We start from the raw sequence: 22,999 nt of genomic DNA, 5'->3' as shown, positions 1-22,999 counted from the left end.
AAACTGTAGACAGACTGTTTGTGAACAGATGAACACAAACACGTCTTTGCAGCAGGAGAAAGATAAGCTTGTTTAGCTCACATCAAATTAATGGTGCAATTGATTGTCTACAACTGTAGACAGACTGAATCGTTCCAGAAGTAAATCGAATCAAGTAAAACAGCCCCGGACCATTATTCCTCCTCCACCAAACTTTACAGTTGGCACTATGCATTGCTGTAGGCAGCGTTGTCCTGACATCCGCCTAACCCAGCATGACTCCAGAGAACGTGTTTCCGTTGCTCCAGAGCTTTACACCACTACAACCAACGCTTGGCGTTGCGCATGGTGATCTTAGGCTTGTGTGCGGCTGCTCGGCCATGGAAACCCATTTCATGAAGCTCCCAACAAACAGTTGTTGTGCGGACGTTGCTTCCCAGAGGCCGTTTGGAACAAGGTAGTGAGTGTTGCAACCGAGGACAGGCAATTTTTTTGCGAGCTTTGCTCTAAGCCCTTCAGCAGTCCGCGGACCCGTTCTGTGAGCTTGTGTGGACTACCACTTTGTGGCTGAGCCGTTGTTGCTCCTAGACATTTCCGCTTCACAGTAACATCACTTAGAGTTGAACCAGATCAGCTCTAGTAGAGCAGTCTTTTGACAAACTGACTTGTTGGAAAGGTGACACTATGACTGTGACACGTTGAAAGTCACTGAGCTCTTCGATAAGACCATTCTAATAGCAATGTTTGTCTATGGAGCATGCATGGCTGTGTGGTCGATTTTATACACCTGTCAGCAACGGGTGTGGCTGAAATAGCCGAATCCACTCACTCCACAAATTTCAAAGGGGTGTCCACATACTTTGGTATATGCTGTATATATATATATATATATATATATATATATAGTCAAAAGTTTGGACACACCTACTCAGTCAAGGGTTTTTCTTTATTTCTACTATTTTCTACATTCTAGAATAACAGTGAAGACTCCAAAACTATGAAATAACACATATGGTATCATGTAGTAACCAAGAAAGTGTTAAACAAATTAAAATGTATTTTATATGGGAGATTCTTCAAAGTTGCCACCCTTTGCCTTGATGACAGATTTGCACACTCTTGGCATTCTCTCAACGAGCTTCACCTGGATGGCTTTTCAAACAGTCTTGAAGGAGTTCCCACATGAGCACTTGTTGATCACTTGTTGGCTGCTTTTCCTTCACTCTGCGGTCAAACTCATCCCAAACCATCTCAATTGGGTTGAGGTCGGGTGATCGTGGAGGTCAGGTCATCTGATGCAGCACTCCACCCCTCTCCTAGGTCAAATAGCCCTTACACAGCCTGTTTTGGGTCATTGTCCTGTTGAAAAACAAATGATAGTCCCACTAAGCGCAAACCAGATGGGATGGGGTATTGCTGCAGAATGCTGTGGTAGCCATGCTGGTTAAGTGTGCCTTGAATAAATCACAGAAAGTGTCCCCAGTAAAGCACCCCCACACCACCTCCTCCATGCTTCACGGTGGGAACCACACATGTGGTGATCATCCTGCTCTGCGTCTCACAAAGACACAGTGGTTGGTACCTTGTCACAACACAACTGATTGGCACAAACGCATTAGAAGGAAAGAAATTCCACAAATGAACTTTTAACAAGGCACACCTGTTAATTGAAATGCATTCCAGGCATTCCAAGCAGCCAACAAGTGCTCAGCATATGTGGGAACTCCTTCAAGACTGTTGGAAAAGCATTCCAAGGTGAAGCTGGTTGAGAGAGTGCCTAGTGACCCCTCTGCGGCGTCACAAAGAACCGGATGCATCGGTTTTTTAAGGGAAATGGAAAGAGAGCCTGTGACGCTACTTGGACGACATGGTTCACGTTATGTCGAGCAAAAACCAAACACTGCATTCTACAGTAAGAACTTCATACCAACGGTCAGGCGTGGTGTGATGGTTTTGGGATGCTTTGCTGCCTCACATCTTAACATTGAAGGAACCATTAATTCTGCCCCGTATCAGAGAATTCTACAGGAGAATGTCAGGCCATCTGTCCGTAGGGGCATTGGGTGTTGCATAACTTTGTTTATTAAAACAATTAGTATCAATTTTTTGTGTTATTTGTTTACTTGAGTTCCTTTTATCTAATATTAGGTTTTGGTTGAAAATCTGATTACTTTTAGTGAGAAAATAGGCAAAAATAGAGAAAATCAGAAAGTGGGCAAATACTTATTAAAGGCACTGTAGGAGATTTGCTGGTGGGAATAACAACACTGCTATTGATTCTGGACTGTATAGCTGTGTCTCATTGGATGGCCTGTACATGCATTCGGCTGCTCTGTTAATCAATTAAGTTCGAATGGGAGATTGAATGTGAGATGGGAAAAAGCTTTCTGCTTTGGCTATAACAAAACATCCCTGGAACGTCTCTGTTATGTTGTGAGGAAGCCAGATTAAAAAGGCTTTTCAAAGCACAGCCGTTGCTCGGTCGGTGGGTCTGAATCTCACATAAAAGAGAGACTTGTGACATTACGTTAAGGAGGTGAGTTATAACTTAATTGTGTGGTGGAGATTGTACTAAGAGGGGGACAGATGAGGCTATTTTGGGATGGAGGTGGAGGCTGAATTCCAGACGTCCTGTTCTGTCCTGTTCTCTCCTCTCCTCTCCTCTCCTCTCCTCTCCTCTCCTCTCCTCTCCTCTCCTCTCCTCTCCTCTCCATCTTTAAATGAAATTATGGGCAGAAAGACAAATTAAACGCCATCTTTCATCGAATCAGATGGCTTATTCGTCACAAAACCATTTGAGGTTGCTAATTATTTTAATGATTATTTAATTGGCAAAGTGGGCAAACTTAGGCAGGAAATGCCAACAACGAACAGTGAGAAATTGTATTCATGCATAAAAATAAAATAAAAATACAAGAAAAGCATTGCAAGTTTGAATTTTGTAAAGTTAATGTGGGAGAGGTGGAAAACTATTGACAAACCTCCTGGCATTGACAACTTAGATGGAAAGCTACTGAGGATGGTAGCTGACTCTATAGCCACTCCTACTGAGGATGCTAGCTGACTCTATAGCCACTCCTACTGAGGATGCTAGCTGACTCTATAGCCACTCCTACTGAGGATGGTAGCTGACTCTATAGCCACTCCTACTGAGGATGGTAGCTGACTCTATAGCCACTCCTACTGAGGATGGTAGCTGACTCTATGGCCACTCCTACTGAGGATGGTAGCTGACTCTATGGCCACTCCTACTGAGGATGGTAGCTGACTCTATAGCCACTCCTACTGAGCATGGTAGCTGACTCTATAGCCACTCCTACTGAGGATGGTAGCTGACTCTATGGCCACTCCTACTGAGGATGGTAGCTGACTCTATAGCCACTCCTACTGAGGATGGTAGCTGACTTTATAGCCACTCCTACTGAGGATGGTAGCTGACTCTATAGCCACTCCTACTGAGGATGGTAGCTGACTCTATAGCCACTCCTACTGAGGATGGTAGCTGACTCTATAGCCACTCCTACTGAGGATGGTAGCTGACTCTATGGCCACTCCTACTGAGGATGGTAGCTGACTTTATAGCCACTCCTACTGAGGATGGTAGCTGACTCTATAGCCACTCCTACTGAGGATGGTAGCTGACTCTATAGCCACTCCTACTGAGGATGGTAGCTGACTCTATAGCCACTCCTACTGAGGATGGTAGCTGACTCTATAGCCACTCCTTTCTATCATATTGTTGTTGTATCTGTCCTCAGGCCTGGAGGGAAGCCAAAGTAATTCCGTTACCCAAGAGTGGTAAAGTGGCCTTTACTGGTTCTAGCAGCAGACCTATAAGCTTGCTGCCACTTAAAAATGTCATTTTCTGGATTTTCTCATCTCCTCTCCTCTCCTCTCCTCTCCTCTCTTCTCTGAGCTATAACAAACCCATAGATACCAAGATAATGCAACTGTAATTCTGAGATAACAACCCCCATTAATCTTCCTGAGGTCAGGGAGTTATCACTGTTAGTGATATTGCTAATAGATATAGTATGTTCTTTGCAGTAGCCTGCAAGGAGTGTGCCTGAAGTGCTTCATCCTCTCATTTTCAGTAAGTTTCAGGAGTACAGTTCAAGACGTGTGTGGTTGAGAGGTAAAGCATTATCGTGTGTGGTTGAGAGGTAAAACATTATCGTGTGTGGTTGAGAGGTAAAATATTATCGTGTGTGGTTGAGAGGTAAAGCATTATCGTGTGTGTGTGGTTGAGGGGTAAAGCATTAATGTGTGTGTTGTTGAGAGGTAAAGCATTATCATGTGTGGTTGAGAAGTAAAGCATTATCATGTGTGTCATTGAGAGGTAAAGCATTATCATGTGTGTGGTTGAGAGGTAAAGTATTATCATGTGTGTGGTTGAGAGGTAAAGCATTATCGTGTGTGGTTGAGAGGTAAAGTATTATCATGTGTGGTTGAGAGGTAAAGCATTATCATATGTGTCGCTGAGAGGTAAAGCATTATCGTGTGTGGTTGAGAGGTAAAGCATTATCATGTGTGGTTGAGAGGTAAATCATTATCATGTGTGGTTGAGAGGTAAAGCATTATCATGTGTGTAGTTGAAAGGTAAAGCATTATATGTGTCGCTGAGAGGTAAAGCATTATCGTGTGTGGTTGAGAGGTAAAGCATTATCGTGTGTGGTTGAGAGGTAAAGCATTATCGTGTGTGGTTGAGAGGTAAAGTATTATCATGTGTGGTTGAGAGGTAAAGCATTATCATATGTGTCGCTGAGAGGTAAATCATTATCGTGTGTGGTTGAGAGGTAAAGCATTATCGTGTGTGGTTGAGAGGTAAAGCATTATCGTGTGTGGTTGAGAGGTAAAGTATTATCATGTGTGGTTGAGAGGTAAAGCATTATTGTGTGTGGTTGAGAGGTAAAGCATTATCGTGTGTGGTTGAGAGGTAAAGCATTATCATGTGTGGTTGAGAGGTAAATCATTATCATGTGTGGTTGAGAGGTAAAACATTATCATGTGTGGTTGAGAGGTAAAGCATTATCATGTGTGGTTGAGAGGTAAAGCATTATCATGTGTGGTTGAGAGGTAAAGCATTATCGTGTGTGGTTGAGAGGTAAAGCATTATCGTGTGCGGTTGAAACGTAAAGCATTATCGTGCGCGGTTGAGAAGTAAAGCATTATTGTGTGTGTGGTTGAGAGGTAAAACATTATCATGTGTGGTTGAGAGGTAAAGCATTATCGTGCATGGTTGAGAGGTAAATCATTATCATGTGTGGTTGAGAGGTAAAGCATTATCATGTGTGTCGTTGAAAGGCAAAGCATTATCATATGTGTCGCTGAGAGGAAAGGCATTATCGTGTGTGGTTGAGAGGTAAAGCATTATCGTGTGTGGTTGAGAGGTAAAGCATTGTCGTGTGTGGTTGAGAGGTAAAGTACTATCATGTGTGGTTGAGAGGTAAAGCATTATTGTGTGTGGTTGAGAGGTAAAGCATTATCGTGTGTGGTTGAGAGGTAAAGCATTATCATGTGTGGTTGAGAGGTAAATCATTATCATGTGTGGTTGAGAGGTAAATCATTATCATGTGTGGTTGAGAGGTAAAACATTATCATGTGTGGTTGAGAGGTAAAGCATTAACATGTGTGGTTGAGAGGTAAAGCATTATCATGTGTGGTCGAGAGGTAAAGCATTATCGTGTGTGGTTGAGAGTTAAAGCATTATCGTGTGTGGTTGAGAGATAAAGCATTATCGTGTGCGGTTGAGAGGTAAAGCATTATTGTGTGTGTGGTTGAGAGGTAAAGCATTATCATGTGTGTGGTTGAGGCGTAAAGCATGATCGTGTGTGTTGTTGAGAGGTAAAGCATTATCATGTGTGGTTGAAAGGTAAAGCATTATCATGTGTGGTTGAGAGGTAAAGCATTATCATGTGTGGTTGAGAGGTAAAGCATTATCGTGTGTGGTTGAGAGGTAAATAATTATCATGTGTGGTTGAGAGGTAAAGCATTATCGTGTGTGGTTGAGAGGTAAAGCATTATCGTGTGCGGTTGAGAGGTAAAGCATTATTGTGTGTGTGGTTGAGAGGTAAAACATTATCATGTGTGTCGTTGAAAGGTAAAGCATTATCATGTGTGGTTGAGAGGTAAAGCATTATCGTGTGTGGTTGAGAGGTAAAGCATTATCGTGTGCGGTTGAAACGTAAAGCATTATCGTGTGCGGTTGAGAAGTAAAGCATTATTGTGTGTGTGGTTGAGAGGTAAAACATTATCATGTGTGGTTGAGAGGTAAAACATTATCATGCGTGGTTGAGAGGTAAATCATTATCATGTGTGGTTGAGAGGTAAAGCATTATCATGTGTGTCGTTGAAAGGTAAAGCATTATCATATGTGTCGCTGAGAGGAAAGGCATTATCGTGTGTGGTTGAGAGGTAACGCATTATCGTGTGTGGTTGAGAGGTAAAGCATTGTCGTGTGTGGTTGAGAGGTAAAGTACTATCATGTGTGGTTGAGAGGTAAAGCATTATTGTGTGTGGTTGAGAGGTAAAGCATTATCGTGTGTGGTTGAGAGGTAAAGCATTATCATGTGTGGTTGAGAGGTAAATCATTATCATGTGTGGTTGAGAGGTAAAGCATTATCGTGTGTGGTTGAGAGTTAAAGCATTATCGTGTGTGGTTGAGAGATAAAGCATTATCGTGTGCGGTTGAGAGGTAAAGCATTATTGTGTGTGTGGTTGAGAGGTAAAGCATTATCATGTGTGTGGTTGAGGCGTAAAGCATGATCGTGTGTGTTGTTGAGAGGTAAAGCATTATCATGTGTGGTTGAAAGGTAAAGCATTATCATGTGTGGTTGAGAGGTAAAGCATTATCATGTGTGGTTGAGAGGTAAAGCATTATCGTGTGTGGTTGAGAGGTAAATAATTATCATGTGTGGTTGAGAGGTAAAGCATTATCGTGTGTGGTTGAGAGGTAAAGCATTATCGTGTGCGGTTGAGAGGTAAAGCATTATTGTGTGTGTGGTTGAGAGGTAAAACATTATCATGTGTGTCGTTGAAAGGTAAAGCATTATCATGTGTGGTTGAGAGGTAAAGCATTATCGTGTGTGGTTGAGAGGTAAAGCATTATCGTGTGCGGTTGAAACGTAAAGCATTATCGTGTGCGGTTGAGAAGTAAAGCATTATTGTGTGTGTGGTTGAGAGGTAAAACATTATCATGTGTGGTTGAGAGGTAAAGCATTATCATGCGTGGTTGAGAGGTAAATCATTATCATGTGTGGTTGAGAGGTAAAGCATTATCATGTGTGTCATTGAAAGGTAAAGCATTATCATATGTGTCGCTGAGAGGAAAGGCATTATCGTGTGTGGTTGAGAGGTAAAGCATTATCGTGTGTGGTTGAGAGGTAAAGCATTGTCGTGTGTGGTTGAGAGGTAAAGTACTATCATGTGTGGTTGAGAGGTAAAGCATTATTGTGTGTGGTTGAGAGGTAAAGCATTATCGTGTGTGGTTGAGAGGTAAAGCATTATCATGTGTGGTTGAGAGGTAAATCATTATCATGTGTGGTTGAGAGGTAAATCATTATCATGTGTGGTTGAGAGGTAAAACATTATCATGTGTGGTTGAGAGGTAAAGCATTAACATGTGTGGTTGAGAGGTAAAGCATTATCATGTGTGGTTGAGAGGTAAAGCATTATCGTGTGTGGTTGAGAGTTAAAGCATTATCGTGCGTGGTTGAGAGGTAAAGCATTATCGTGTGCGGTTGAGAGGTAAAGCATTATTGTGTGTGTGGTTGAGAGGTAAAGCATTATCATGTGTGTGGTTGAGGCGTAAAGCATGATCGTGTGTGTTGTTGAGAGGTAAAGCATTATCATGTGTGGTTGAAAGGTAAAGCATTATCATGTGTGGTTGAGAGGTAAAGCATTATCATGTGTGGTTGAGAGGTAAAGCATTATCGTGTGTGGTTGAGAGGTAAACAATTATCATGTGTGGTTGAGAGGTAAAGCATTATCGTGTGTGGTTGAGAGGTAAAGCATTATCGTGTGCGGTTGAGAGGTAAAGCATTATTGTGTGTGTGGTTGAGAGGTAAAACATTATCATGTGTGTCGTTGAAAGGTAAAGCATTATCACATGTGTCGCTGAGAGGTAAAGCATTATCATGTGATTGGTTGACGCGTAAAGCATGATCGTGTGTGTTGTTGAGAGGTAAAGCATTATCAAGTGTGGTTGAGAGGTAAAGCATTATCACGTGTGTCATTGAGAGGTAAAGCATTATCTAGTGTGTGGTTGAGGGGTAAAGCATGATTGTGTGTGTTGTCGAGAGGTAAAGCATTATCATGTGTGGTTGAGAGGTAAAGCATTATCATGTGTGTCATTGAGAGGTAAAGCAGTATCATGTGTGTGGTTGAGAGGTAAAGTATTATCATGTGTGTGGTTGAGAGGTAAAGCATTATCATGTGTGTCATTGAAATGTAAAGCATTATCATGTACGATTGAGAGGTAAAGCATTATCATGTATGGTTGAGAGGTAAAGCATTATCATGTGTGGTTGAGAGGTAAATCATTAGCATGCGTGTCATTGAAAGGTTAAGCATTATCATGTACGGTTGAGAGGTAAAGCATTATCATGCACGGTTGAGAGGTAAAGCATTATCATGTGTGGTTGAGAGGTAACGCATGATCATGTGTTGCTGAGGGGTAAAGCATTATCATGTGTGGTTGAGAGGTAAAGCATTATCATGTGTGGTTGTGAGGTAAAGCATTATCGTGTGTGGTCGAGAGGTAAAGCATTATCACATGTGTGTCGTTGAGAGGTAAAACATTTTCATGTGTGGTTGAGAGGTAAAGCATTATCATGGGTGTGGTTGAGAGGTAAAGCATTATCACGTGTGGTTGAGAGGTAAAGCATTATCATGTGTGTGGTTGAGAGGTAAAGCATTATGATGTGTGGTTTAGAGGTAAATCATTATCATGTGTGGTTGAGAGGTAAAGCATTATCAAGTTTGGTTGAGATGTAATCTTGGACACCCAGCACATCTGTCTGCAAGTGAAATGGTGAAAGAGCTTGACCTAGACATTGAGAAATTAATAGATGAGTCTCATTCAGCTCTTTCACTCTGTTGATCCTGCTAGCCTATCTATTGTCGATCATGCTAGCCTTTCTCTTGTTGATTATGCTAGCTTATCTATTGTTGATTCTGCTAGCTTATCTATTGTTGCTCCTGCTAGCCTTTCTCTTGTTGATCATGCTGATTATACTAGTCTACATATTGTCAATCATGCTAGCCTTTCTCTTGTTGATTATGCTAGCCTTTCACTTGTTGATTATGCTAGCCTTTCTCTTGTTGATTATGCTAGCCTTTCTCTTGTTGATTATGCTAGCCTATCTATTGTTGATCCTGCTAGCCTTTCTCTTGTTGATCATGCTAACATATCTATTGTCGATCCTGCTAGCTTTTCTCTTATTGATTATGCTAGCCTTTCACTTGTTGATTATGCTAGCCTTTCTCTTGTTGATTATGCTAGCATTTCTCTTGTTGATTATGCTAGCCTATCTATAGTTGATCCTGCTAGCCACATTGATGATTCACGGTACAGAACCTGATAGACTACCACACCATCATTACTTAAACCACACCATCACTACTTAAACTACACCATCAATACTTTAACCACATCATCACAACTTAAACCACACCATCATCTCCTTCACATTCAGTCCATCTGTGCTGACTGGGAGTACAGACAGCTATTAAAGCCTCAGTCGATTGGTCACGGCCCCACCGATTTCAGACGCAGCCATCGGCGTAGCCCAGGACCCGATTTGAAGTGTTTTAGAGTGTGTGTCAGAATCCTGATTACCCGGAGTGAGATAGAGTTGCTTAATTTCACAGCAGCCTGCAGCAATGTGTAGAGAGAGAGAGAGAGAGAGAGAGAGAGAGAGAGAGAGAGAGAGACAGAGAGAGAGAGAGAGAGAGAGAGAGAGAGAGAGAGAGAGAGAGAGAGAGAGAGAGAGAGAGAGAGAGAGAGAGAGAGACTGTGCAATTCTTACTTTGTTACCCCAGGAATTATTAGGTTTTATTACATACAGTCGGGAGGAACTATTGGAAATAAGAGCAACGTCAACTCACCAACATTATGACCAGGAATACGACTTTCCCGAAGCGGATCCTCTGTTTGGTCCACCACCCAGGACAATGGATCGGATCCCAGCCGGCGAACCAAAACAATGGCGTCGCAGAAGGGGCAGACGGAGCGGTCTTCTGGTCAGGCTCCGTAGACGGGCACATCGCCCACACATCGTATGCTCCCTAGTATACTATACCTCTAGCCAACGTCCAGTCTCTTGACAACAAGGTAGACGAAATCCAAGCAAGGGTTGCCTTCCAGAGAGACATCAGAGATTGTAACGTTCTTTGTTTCATGGAAACATGGCTCACTCGGGATATACGTTATCTGAGTCGGTAAAGCCAGCTGGTTTCTTCACGCATCACGCCGACAGAAACAAGCATCTCTCTTGTAAGAAGAGGGGCGGGGGGGGGTATGCCTTATGATTAACGAGTCGTGGTGTGATCATAACAACATACAGGAACTCAAGTCCTTTTGTTCACCTGACCTAGAATTTCTTACAATCAAATGCAGACCGCATTATCTACCAAGATAATTATCTTCGTACATAACCACAGTCATGTATATCCCCCCCAAGCAGACACATCGACGGCCCTGAAAGAACTTCATTGGACTCTAACTGGAAACCACATATCCTGAGGCTGCATTTATTGTAGCTGGGGATTTTAACAAGGCTAATCTGGAAACAAGGCTCCCGAATTTTTATCAGCATATCAAATGTGCGACCCGGGCTGGCAAAACCATGGATCATTGTTACTCTAACTTCCACAGCGCATATAAAGCCCTCCCCTGCCCTCCTTTCGGAAAATCTGACCACGACTCCATTTTGTTGCTCCCAGCCTATAGACAGAAACTAAAACAGGAAGCGCCCAAGCTCAGGTCTGTTCAATGCTCGTCCGACCAATCGGATTCCACGCTTCAAGATTGCTTCGATCACGTGGACTGGGATATGTTCCGCATAGCACCGGACAATAACATTGATGAATACGCTGATTCGTTGAGCGAGTTTATTAGCAAGTGCATCGGTGATGTTGTACTCACAGCGTCTATTAAAACATTCCCCAACCAGAAACCGGATTGGTAGCAGCATTTGTGCAAAACTGAAAGCGTGAACCACTGCTTTTAATTAGGGCATGGTGACCGCAAATATGACCGAATACAAACAGTGTAGCTATTCCCTCCGCAAGGCAATCAAACAAGCTAAGGGTCAGTAGAGAGACAAAGTAGAGTCACAATTCCACGGCTCAGACACTAGGGGTATGTGGCAGGATCTACAGTCTATCACGGATTACAAAAGGAAAACCAGCCCTGTTGCGGACCAGGATGTCTTGCTCCCAGACAGACTAAACAACTTCTTTGCTCGCTTTGAGGACAATACAGTGCCACTGACACGGCCCGCTGCCAAAACCTGCGGGCTGTCCTTCACTGCAACCGACATGAGTAAAACATTTAAACGTGTTAACCCTCGCAAGGCTGCCGGCCCAGACGGCATCCCCAGCCGCGTCCTCAGAGCATGCACAGACCAGCTGGCTGGTGTGTTTACGGACATGTTCAATCAATCCTTATCCCAGTCTGCTGTGCCCACATGCTTCAAGATGGCCACCATTGTTCCTATTCCGAAGAAAGCTAAGGTCCATATCACCTCCACTGACACCCTAGACCCACTCCAATTTGCTTACTGCCCCAATAGGTCCACAGACAACGTAAACGCAATCACTCTGCACACTGCACTAACCCGTCTGGACAAGAGGAATACCTATGTAAGAATGCTGTTCATCGACTACAGCTCAGCATTTAACGCCATGTACCCTCCAAACTCGTCATTAAGCTCGAGACCCTGGGTCTCGACCACGCCCTGTGCAACTGGGTACTGGACTTCCTGACGGGCCGCCCCCAGGTCGTGAGGGTAGGTAACAACATCTGATCCTCAACACTGGGGCCCCACAAGGGTGCGTTCTCAGCCATCTCCTGTACTCCCTGTTCACCCACGACTGCGTGGCCATGCACGCCTCCAACTCAATCATCAAGTTTGCGGTGGACAGTACAGTTGTAGGCTTGATTACCAACAACGACGAGACGGCCTACAGGGAGGAGGTGAGGGCCCTCGGAGTGTGGTGTCACACTCAACATCAACAAAACAAAAGAGATGATCGTGGACTTCAGGAAATGGCAGAGGGAGCAGCCCCCTATCCACATCGACGGGATAGTAGTGGAGAAGGTGGAAAGTTTTAAGTTCCTCGCCGTACACATCATCAACTCGAAGCACAAGCATTTCGCTACACTTGCATTAACATCTGCTAACCATGTGTATGTGACAAATACATTTGATTTGATTTGAGAGGGGGAGAGAAAGAGAGAGAGGGGTAGTGACAAAAAGATCAGGATAGAGAAAGGGAGATGGGAAGAAAGAGAGAGACTTGGACTCTGTCAATAATGCTGGGAGAACTATGGTAGAGAGAGGGATAGAGACAGTGGAGGCCCTGGGAGCGGCTGGGAGAGCAGTCCTGAAGGCTACAGGCACTTAACCAGCCTCACCGGCTCATCAAATACTTTAAGCCTTTGCTCTAGCCTGCCTGGAGTGCCAGATGGGTTTAGTTTGCAGTTTTTTTATTTAAATTGTGCCAGCCAAGGTCAATCAAGCCCCACTCGAGACAGAGAAACAGAGAGATGCAGAGAGACAGAGAGAGAGAGAGACAGAGAGACAGAGAGACAGAGAGACAGAGAGAGAGAGAGAGACAGAGAAGAGTGCAGGAAGAATAGCAGGGTCGTCCTCTTCAATACGTGGGGCTTCCTGTCTTCTGTACGTCTGAAGGCAGAAAGCTACCTGAGTTGTGTGGGCGTTCAGAATGGTGAACTTACTAAATGACTAGAGTTGACTGTGTGATATTAGGTTGCTTCTGTGTAAATATTTTCCGTCTGGTCTTTAATGATTTGTATGTGGGATAGAACGTGATTGGTCTCAGGTAAAACACTTCTGCTCTGTTAATAATGTGTCAATAACTGTGTGTCCTACACACTGGTAATTAACTGTAATTTACAATGATGTTAACGATGCACTGGTAAATAACTGTAAATTACAATGATGTTAAAGGTGCACTGGTAATTAACTGTAATTTACAATGATGTTAAAAAGGCACTGGTAAATAACTGTAATTTACAATGATGTTAAAGGTGCACTGGTAATTAACTGTAAATTACAATGATGTTAAAGGTGCACTGGTAAATAACTGTAATTTACAATGATGTTAAAGGTGCACTGGTAATTAACTGTAAATTACAATGATGTTAAAGGTGCACTGGTAATTAACTGTAAATTACAATGATGTTAAAGGTGCACTGGTAATTAACTGTAATTTACAATGATGTTAAAGGTGCACTGGTAATTAACTGTAAATTACAATGATGTTAAAGGTGCACTGGTAATTAACTGTAAATTACAATGATGTTAAAGGTGCACTGGTAAATAACTGTAATTTACAATGATGTTAAAGGTGCACTGGTAATTAACTGTAATTTACAATGATGTTAAAGGTGCACTGGTAAATAACTGTAATTTACAATGATATTGCTGTTGATTTGATTTGATTTATATTATATGATTAAGAACCTCATTAGAACCTCACTACAGACACTGAATCGATCATTCAATCGAAAGTGCCAATTCCATGGCCCATATTCTGTATGATGAAACTGAAGTCCAAGGTTAGTGTGACTGTACCTTGGTTGGAATGTTAAGGGTCAGGACACAGGCGTCAGAGTTTCCTTGGTTGGAGGGTTAGTGTTACTGTACCTTGGTTGGAGGGTTAGTGTGACTGTACCTTGGTTGGAGGGTTAGTGTGACTGTACCTTGGTTGGAATGTTAAGGGTCAGGACACAGGCGTCAGAGTTTCCTTGGTTGGAGGGTTAGTGTTACTGTACCTTGGTTGGAGGGTTAGTGTGACTGTACCTTGGTTGGAGGGTTAGTGTGACTGTACCTTGGTTGGAGGGTTAGTGTGACTGTACCTTGGTTGGAATGTTAAGGGTCAGGACACAGGCGTCAGAGTTTCCTTGGTTGGAGGGTTAGTGTTACTGTACCTTGGTTGGAGGGTTAGTGTGACTGTACCTTGGTTGGAGGGTTAGTGTGACTGTACCTTGGTTGGAGGGTTAGTGTGACTGTACCTTGGTTGGAGGGTTAGTGTGACTGTACCTTGTTTGGAGGGTTAGTGTGACTGTACCTTGGTTGGAGGGTTAGTGTGACTGTACCTTGGTTGGAGGGTTAGTGTGACTGTACCTTGGTTGGAGGGTTAGTGTGACTGTACCTTGGTTGGAGGGTTAGTGTGACTGTACCTTGGTTGGAGGGTTAGTGTGACTGTACCTTGGTTGGAGGGTTAGTGTGACTGTACCTTGGTTGGAATGTTACGGGTCAGGACACAGGCGTCAGAGTTTCCTTGGTTGGAGGGTTAGTGTGACTGTACCTCGGTTGGAGGGTTAGTGTTGTGGGGTGTCGTGTCTTTACTATCATTAACTGAAGACTTTTTTATCAACGATTCTCTGTAATTAGTATTACGCGATCATACTGATTAATCATGTAACTGTAATTAACTAGGAAGTCGGGGCACCAAGGAAAAATATCCAGATTACAAAGTTATCATTTCCTAAAATAACTTTTCAGATATTTTATCTGATCAATTAGTCTTCGAATTAATGAATGATTTACTTTACCTCACGTTAGTCTCATTCCAAACGTCGTAAATTGTTGGTTATCTGCACGAACCCAGTCTTCACTATGGGTCATCCATACATCAATTGTCTTAAATCATTTATTTATTACTAACTAAGTAATTCACAGAAATGCATAAACAAACAAACAAACAAGGTAAATGTGGTTACATGAAATGATAGGGGAATGTGCCCTAGTGGATTAAACCGGCATAGACAAAAGGGGAAGTGGGGGTCGACTAAGAAGAGTGATAATTATAACAATTGAAATGCTAATCCTTTGCACATGAACGCTCACTCATTCGGGAACAATTGCAATCAATATACATATTTGCGCTCAGTGTGTTGTCTTGATCGCTGGTGAAAAGTGTGTTTCTTTTGTAGAATTGTCCGTCCCTCTCCCTCTCTCTCTCTGTCGGGGTTATAGTGGATAGTTCAGAGTGACATTCATTCGTTTCGTTATAGAATGAAAGTTTCGGCGGTTGTCGTTCTTCGTGTTCAATGATACCGAATTCCTAGCTGCAGACTAGTAATTAATATCAAAGACTTGTTCTTATTCTGTCGGTATCGATAGTCTAAGAGTTTAACCACGTGGTATGGTTAAAAGATTCAGCAATGGTCTACAACCTTTGTCTTCTCATAATGGAGAAAAACATGATCTGCAACATTTAGCCATCTCGTAATTGAGGTAAGCTCGGTCTGCTGATCGAAAACCCTAGTGGGGGGTTTATTCGGAAGGCAGAAAAGGGCTGTCCCAGGACGCCTGACCCTAACCGGGTTCAGGGGCGGTCCTCTGATTGAGTTAACTCCAATCCCCTGTTTGAGTTTTCCTTCATTAAACAGTCCAAAATCACATTGTAAAATTGTGTAAACAGTATCATACTCACTCATTCATCTTATACAACAATTAGATGTAAACCTCATATCTGAGGCTATTATATAAACAGCGTTATGGTAATATGGCCACACCGTCTCCCATGAGCTTCCCCAAGTTGTGACAAACGGACCAATTCGTAGCTGGATTCTTCACCGATCTTTTATACTTTCTCCTGAACATTAAATTTGTTCGTACCTCATGTTCTGTGAGGTGGAAGGATTTCCTTTGCCCTCTATGAAAATCTACTCTGCCTATACTGTGTGTCCATGAGGAGATCCTCAGGAATTTATGACGTCTCTCTGACCACAGCAGCCTAGTTGAAGGAGGCAAGGGGGAGGCAGGGAGAGGGGAAGGGGGCTCGCTATACCCAAAGAGGCCAACGTCATGACAGGGGTCAGAGGTCAGGGTTACCTTGGTTGGAGCTGTTGAAGAGTGAGGGTTAGTGTTAGGGGTCAGGGGTCACCTTGGTTGGAGGGTTAGTGCTAGGGGTCAGGATTACCTTGGTTGGAGGGTTAGTGCTAGGGGTCAGGATTACCTTGGTTGGCGGGTTAGTGTTAGGGGTCAGGGGTCAGGATTACCTTGGTTGGAGGGTTAGTGCTAGGGGTCAGGATTACCTTGGTTGGAGGGTTAGTGTTAGGGGTCAGGGGTCAGGATTACCTTGGTTGGAGGGTTAGTGCCAGGGGTCAGGATTACCTTGGTTGGAGGATTAGTGATAGGAGTCAGGATTACCTTGGTTGGAGGGTTAGTGTCAGGGGTCAGGATTACCTTGGTTGGAGGGTTAGTGCCAGGGGTCAGGATTACCTTGGTTGGAGGATTAGTGATAGGAGTCAGGATTACCTTGGTTGGAGGGTTAGTGTTAGGGGTCAGGGGTCAGGGTTACCTTGGTCGGAGGGTTAGTGTTAGGGGTCAGGATTACCTTGGTTGGAGGGTTAGTTATAGCGGTCAGGGTTACCTTGGTTGGAGGGTTAGCGTTGGGGGTCAGGGTTACCTTGGTTGGAGGGTTAGTGTTAGGGGTCAGCGGTCAGGATTACCTTGGTTGGAGGGTTAGTGTTAGGGATCAGGGGTCATGGTTACCTTGGTTGGAGGGTTAATGATAGGGGTCAGGGTTACCTTGGTTGGAGGGTTAGTGATAGGGGTCAGGGTCAGGGGTCAGGATTACCTTGGTTGGAGGGTTAGTGTTGGGGGTCAGGGGTACCTTGGTTGGAGGGTTAGTGTTAGGGTTCAGGGTTACCTTGGTTGAAAGGTTAGTGTTGGGGGTCAAGGGTCAGGATTACCTTGGTTGGAGGGATAGTGTTAGGGGTCAGGGTTACCTTGGTTGAAAGGTTAGTGTTGGGGGTCAGGGGTCACGATTACCTTGGTTGGAGTGTTAGTGTTAGGGGTCAGGGTTACCTTGGTTGGAGGGTTAGTGTTGGGGGTCAGGGTTACCTTGGTAGGAGGGTTAGTGTTGGGGGTCAGGGGTCAGGATTACCTTGAATGGAGGGTTAGTGTTGGGGGTCAGGGTTACCTTGGTTGGAGGGTTAGTGTTAGGGACCAGGGGTCAGGATTACCTTGGATGGAGGGTTAGTGTTGGGGGTCAGGGTTTCCTTGGTTGGAGCTGTTAAAGAGTGAGGGTTAGTGTAAGGGGTAAGGGTTCAGGGTTACCTTGGTTGGAAGGTTAATGTTGGGGGTCAGGGTTACCTTGGTAGGAGGGATAGTGTTAGGGGTCAGGGGTCAGGGTTACCTTGGTTGGAGGGTTAGTGTTGGGGGTCAGGGTTACCTTGGTTGGAAGGTTACTGATAGGGGTCAGGGTTTCCTTGGTTGGAGCTGTTAAAGAGTGAGGGTTAGTGTAAGGGGTCAGGGGTCAGGGTTACCTTGGTTGGAGGGTTAATGTTGGGGGTCAGGGTTACCTTGGTTGGAGGGTTAATGTTGGGGGTCAGGGTTACCTTGGTAGGAGGGATAGTGTTGGGGGTCAGGGTTTCCTTGGTTGGAGCTGTTAAAGAGTGAGGGTTAGTGTAAAGGGTCAGGGGTCAGGGTTACCTTGGTTGGAGGGTTAGTTTTGGGGGTCAGGGTTACCTTGGTTGGAGGGTTAATGTTGGGGGTCAGGGTTACCTTGGTAGGAGGGTTAGTGTTGGGGGTCAGGGTTATCTTGGTTGGAAGGTTAGTGATAGGGGTCAGGGTTACCTTGGTTGGAGCTGTTGAAGAGTGAGGGTTAGTGTTAGGGGTCAGTGGTCAGGGTTACCTTGGTTGGAGCTGTTGGATGGGAAGCGGTCAGACTTCTTGAGGGTTCTGAAGTGAACCCTCTTGCTGGCCTGACTCTCTCCGTACAGACCAATAGACTGGACCTGGATAATATAGTCTGTCTCCTGGTCCAGATCCCACAGAACACAGCTTCTGCTGGTGGTGTTCACCTCTCTGATGAAGCGCTGGGTGTGGCCCTCCTGCCTCTGAGATATAACACAGAGATATAGGGTAGAAAGGTTTGAGTTGAGATGGAAACTAACTAACTCCCCACAGTCCTCCATATTCTCCCTGTCTAACTCCCCACAGTCCTCCATGTTCTCCCTATCTAACTCCCCACAGTCCTCCATGTTCTCCCTGCCTAACTCCCCACAGTCCTCCATGTTCTCCTTATCTAACTCCCCACAGTCCTCCATGTTCTCCCTGTCTAACTCCCCACAGTCCTCCATATTCTCCCTGTGTAACTCCCCACAGTCCTCCATGTTCTCCTTATCTAACTCCCCACAGTCCTCAGTGTTCTCCTTATCTAACTCCCCACAGTCATCCCTATCAAACTCCCCACAATCCTCCGTGTTATCCCTGTCTATCTCCCCACAGTCCTCTCTGTCTAACTCCCCACAGTCCTCCCTGTCTAACTGCCTGACGTCCTGTACCTTGACCTCTACTCTGGATTATCAACCTCTGCCTGTCCTGACCCTGAGCCTGCCTGCCGTCCTGAACCTTGACCTCTACTCTGCATTATTGAACCCTGCCTGCCTTGACCTGTCGTTTGCCTTCCCCTGTTGTTACAATAAAACATTGTAACTTCAACACAGTCTGCACTTGGGTCTTACCTTGATACCTGATAGTATGAGTTTTGCACATGAAGAGACAAAGTTGTAACCAAATGCATATGTATCCAATGTTTCAAACTGTGTCACTAGTGTTGATATAATATCAGACTGAGTTCACTGTACATCATTCATGGGTCTATTACATTTAAACAAGAAGGAGGCTGTGTAACTACAGTATGCACTACTAAAACTATACTACTACTACTACTACTACTACTACTACTACTACTACTACTACTACTACTACTATACTAATACTACTACACTAATACTACTACACTACTACTACTACTACTACTACTACTATACTGCTACTACTACTACTACTACTACTACCACTACTACTACTACTACTACCACTATACTAATACTACTATACTACTACCACCACTACTACTACTACTACTACACTACTACCCCTATACTACTACTTCTATACTACTACTACTATACTACTACCACCACTACTACTACTACTACTATACTACTACTACTACTACTACTACTACTACTACTACTACTACTACTACTACTACTACTACTACTTTTTCCCACATCTTGTTCAACTGTTACCACGCACCTGCCAAAAAAGATGGCTCAGATGTGCGAGTGCTTCTTGAAATTTTGAGTTGTAATGAATTTGCAAACATTTCAGAAAAAAAATGTATTTTTTTTGCTTTGTCATTATTTGGGGGTATTGTGTGTAGATTGATACAACAACAAAAAAAGTTGGAAAAAGGCTGTAACATAACAAAATGTTTAAAAAGTCAAGGGGTTTGAATACTTTCTGAATGCATAAAGTATTACAGTAGTAAACATGCAGTGTATATATACGTCTCTATTCACCTTAAAACACATCGGACATTTAGCACATAAAATACTGATGTAAACAGAACCTCTACAGCAATGACATTTAGTAAATAAACATCTTAACAGTGGAGTTCACTTAGCAAACTAAACCTTTACCAAGATCTCATCCACCCATTACATTTGTATATTTTGTCAACAAGACCATTAGGCTAGATAATAATAATAATTAATATTATGATAATTAATAACTATTAATAATAACTACATAGTAGTCACCTGCTGTGAGACGGAGAAGCCGATGATGACTTCACCCTCAGGTATCTCCCAGTAGACAGTGGCTGAGTCGGCCCTCAGGTGCATCACAGACACGTTGACAGGAGCAGGGGGACGGTCTGAGGAGAGAGGAACAAGAGCTTGTTAGGGGGAAAAGTACATTACGTAAGTCTCTAAAAGAGTTAGTTTCAAGGTGGTGCGACCGTCAGAGAGGCGGTCTGAGGAGAGAGGAACAATAGCATATAAAGGGGTGAGGATAGAGAAGTAAAGAAATTGTTTGTTTGTATTGGTACCAGGGGGTGTGACTGACCGTTTGTATCGGTACCAGGGGGTGTGACTGACCGTTTGTATCGGTACCAGGGGGTGTGACTGACCGTTTGTATCGGTACCAGGGGGTGTGACTGACCGTTTGTATCGGTACCAGGGGGTGTGACTGACCGTTTGTATCGGTACCAGGGGGTGCGACTGACTGTTTGTATAGGTGCCAGGGGGTGTGACTGACTGTTTGTATAGGTTCCAGGGGGTGTGACTGACTGTTTGTATAGGTGCCAGGGGGTGTGACTGACCGTTTGTATAGGTGCCAGGGGGTGTGACTGACCGTTTGTATCGGTACCAGGGGGTGTGACTGACCGTTTGTATCGGTACCAGGGGGTGTGACTGACCGTTTGTATCGGTACCAGGGGGTGTGACTGACCGTTTGTATAGGTGCCAGGGGGTATGACTGACCGTTTGTATAGGTGCCAGGGGGTGTGACTGACTGTTTGTATAGGTGCCAGGGGGTGTGACTGACCGTTTGTATAGGTGCCAGGGGGTGTGACTGACCATTTGTATAGGTGCCAGGGGGTGTGACTGACTGTTTGTATAGGTGCCAGGGGGTGTGACTGACTGTTTGTATAGGTGCCAGGGGGTGTGACTGACCGTTTGTATAGGTGCCAGGGGGTGTGACTGACCGTTTGTATCGGTACCAGGGGGTGTGACTGACTGTTTGTATCGGTACCAAGGGGTGTGACTGACTGTTTGTATTGGTGCCGGGGGGTGTGACTGACGGTTTGTATTGGTGCCAGGGAGTGTGACTGACCGTTTGTATCGGTACCATTGGGTGTGACTGACCGTTTGTATAGGTGCCAGGGGGTGTGACTGACCATTTGTATAGGTGCCAGGGGGTGTGACTGACTGTTTGTATAGGTGCCAGGGGGTGTGACTGACTGTTTGTATAGGTGCCAAGGGGTGTGACTGACTGTTTGTATAGGTGCCAGGGGGTGTGACTGACCGTTTGTATCGGTACCAGGGGGTGTGACTGACTGTTTGTATCGGTACCAGGGGGTGTGACTGACTGTTTGTATTGGTGCCGGGGGGTGTGACTGACGGTTTGTATTGGTGCCAGGGAGTGTGACTGACCGTTTGTATCGGTACCAGGGGGTGTGACTGACCGTTTGTATCGGTACCAGGGGGTGTGACTGACCATTTGTATAGGTGCCAGGGGGTGTGACTGACCATTTGTATAGGTGCCAGGGGGTGTGACTGACTGTTTGTACAGGTGCCAGGGGGTGTGACTGACTGTTTGTATAGGTGCCAGGGGGTGTGACTGACTGTTTGTATAGGTGCCAGGGGGTGTGACTGACCGTTTGTCAGTCACACCCCCTGTGACTGGTCTAAGATTTTCTGGTCTGATGAAACCTGGCACAATCCCTACGGTAAAGCACGTTGGTGACCGCATCATACTGCGGGGTTGTTTTCAGGCACCAGGGACTGGGAGACTAGTCAGGATCGAGGGAAAGATGAACGGAGATAAAGTACAGAGAGACCATTGATGAAAACCTGCTCTAGAACGCTCAGGACCTCAGACTGGAGCGAAGGTTCACATTCCAACAGGACAACGACCCTAAGCACACAGCAGAGACATCGCAGGAGTGGCTTCGGGACAAGTCTCTGAATGTCCTTGAGTAGCCTAGCCAGAGCCCGGACTTGAACCCGATCAAACATCGAGAGAGACCTAAAAAAAAGCTGTGCAGCAACACTCCCCATCCAACCCGACAGCCAGTTAGCTGGAGAGTTGTAATCCAAAATGCTATATCCACTAATTTTCACGTGTTTTTTTCATCAGAAATAATTCTTCAAGGGTACCTTCATGTGTTTATAAAATATTACAGGTTCTAGATTTTAGATATGTATTACAAGGGATTTGTTGCGGAACGTTATATATCCATTGTTCAGCTGGAATTGAATGTTTGTGTTCTGTGTATTTGGCTGTGATATGTGGTCACCTAGCTATCTTTAAGATGAAAGCACTAACTGTAAGTCGCTCTACATACGAGCATCTGCTAAACGTATCATTTGATCAGTTATTTATATTTTAAAAAAAAGAAAACGTAGTTATTACATTACATTACTACTTATTTCTCTGAGAGTGAGGCGGATATATAGCGTTTTGCAACAAAACATGATTATGCGTGTCTCTGAAATGAAACCATCAAGTGAGAGATTTAAAATAAATACATCTGTCATCAAACAACCCCATGGCATGATGGTTAAAAAAACCCATGGCATGATGGTTAAAAAAAACCCATGGCATGATGGTTAAAAAAAAACCATGGCATGATGGTTAAAAAAACCCATGGCATGATGGTTAAAAAAAACCATGGCATGATGGTTAAAAAAAACCCATGGCATGATGGTTAAAAAAAACCCATGGCATGATGGTTAAAAAAAACCCATGGCATGATGGTTAAAAAAAACCCATGGCATGATGGTTAAAAAAAACCCATGGCGTGATGGTTAAAAAAAAAACATGGCATGATGGTTAAAAAAAACCCATGGCATGATGGTTAAAAAAAACCCATGGCATGATGGTTAAAAAAAAACCATGGCATGATGGTTAAAAAAAACCCATGGCATGATGGTTAAAAAAAAACCATGGCATGATGGTTAAAAAAAAACATGGCATGATGGTTAAAAAAATCCATGGCATGATGGTTAAAAAAAAAACATGGCATGATGGTTAAAAAAAACATGGCATGATGGTTAAAAAAATCCATGGCATGATGGTTAAAAAAAAACATGGCATGATGGTTAAAAAAACCCATGGCATGATGGTTAAAAAAAAACATGGCATGATGGTTGAAAACACCCATGGCATGATGGTTAAAAAAACCCATGGCATGATGGTTAAAAAAAAACCATGGCATGATGGTTGAAAAAACCCATGGC

The 22,999-nt window shown here is 44.0% G+C and overlaps 1 protein-coding gene across 1 annotated transcript in view; it reads right to left on the bottom strand.

Moving 5' to 3' along the window:
- Positions 1–22,999, bottom strand: part of LOC118965482 (fibronectin type III domain-containing protein 4-like) — a 72,106-nt gene that overhangs the window by 31,316 nt on the left and 17,791 nt on the right. Inside the window, exons 2-3 of the mRNA XM_036984576.2 lie at positions 19,796–19,911; positions 17,878–18,082 (exon numbers count right to left, since the gene is read on the bottom strand). Of these exons, the coding sequence (XP_036840471.1) occupies positions 17,878–18,082; positions 19,796–19,911 (321 nt within the window). The remainder of the gene's footprint in view (positions 1–17,877; positions 18,083–19,795; positions 19,912–22,999) is intronic.

This window comes from Oncorhynchus mykiss, chromosome 8, assembly GCF_057628025.1.
Source record: "Oncorhynchus mykiss isolate SJ-2025 chromosome 8, ASM5762802v1, whole genome shotgun sequence".
Lineage (NCBI taxonomy): Eukaryota > Metazoa > Chordata > Actinopteri > Salmoniformes > Salmonidae > Oncorhynchus > Oncorhynchus mykiss.
Note: the sequence above shows the minus strand (reverse complement) of the source record. Positions and strands in the feature narration are given on the sequence as shown.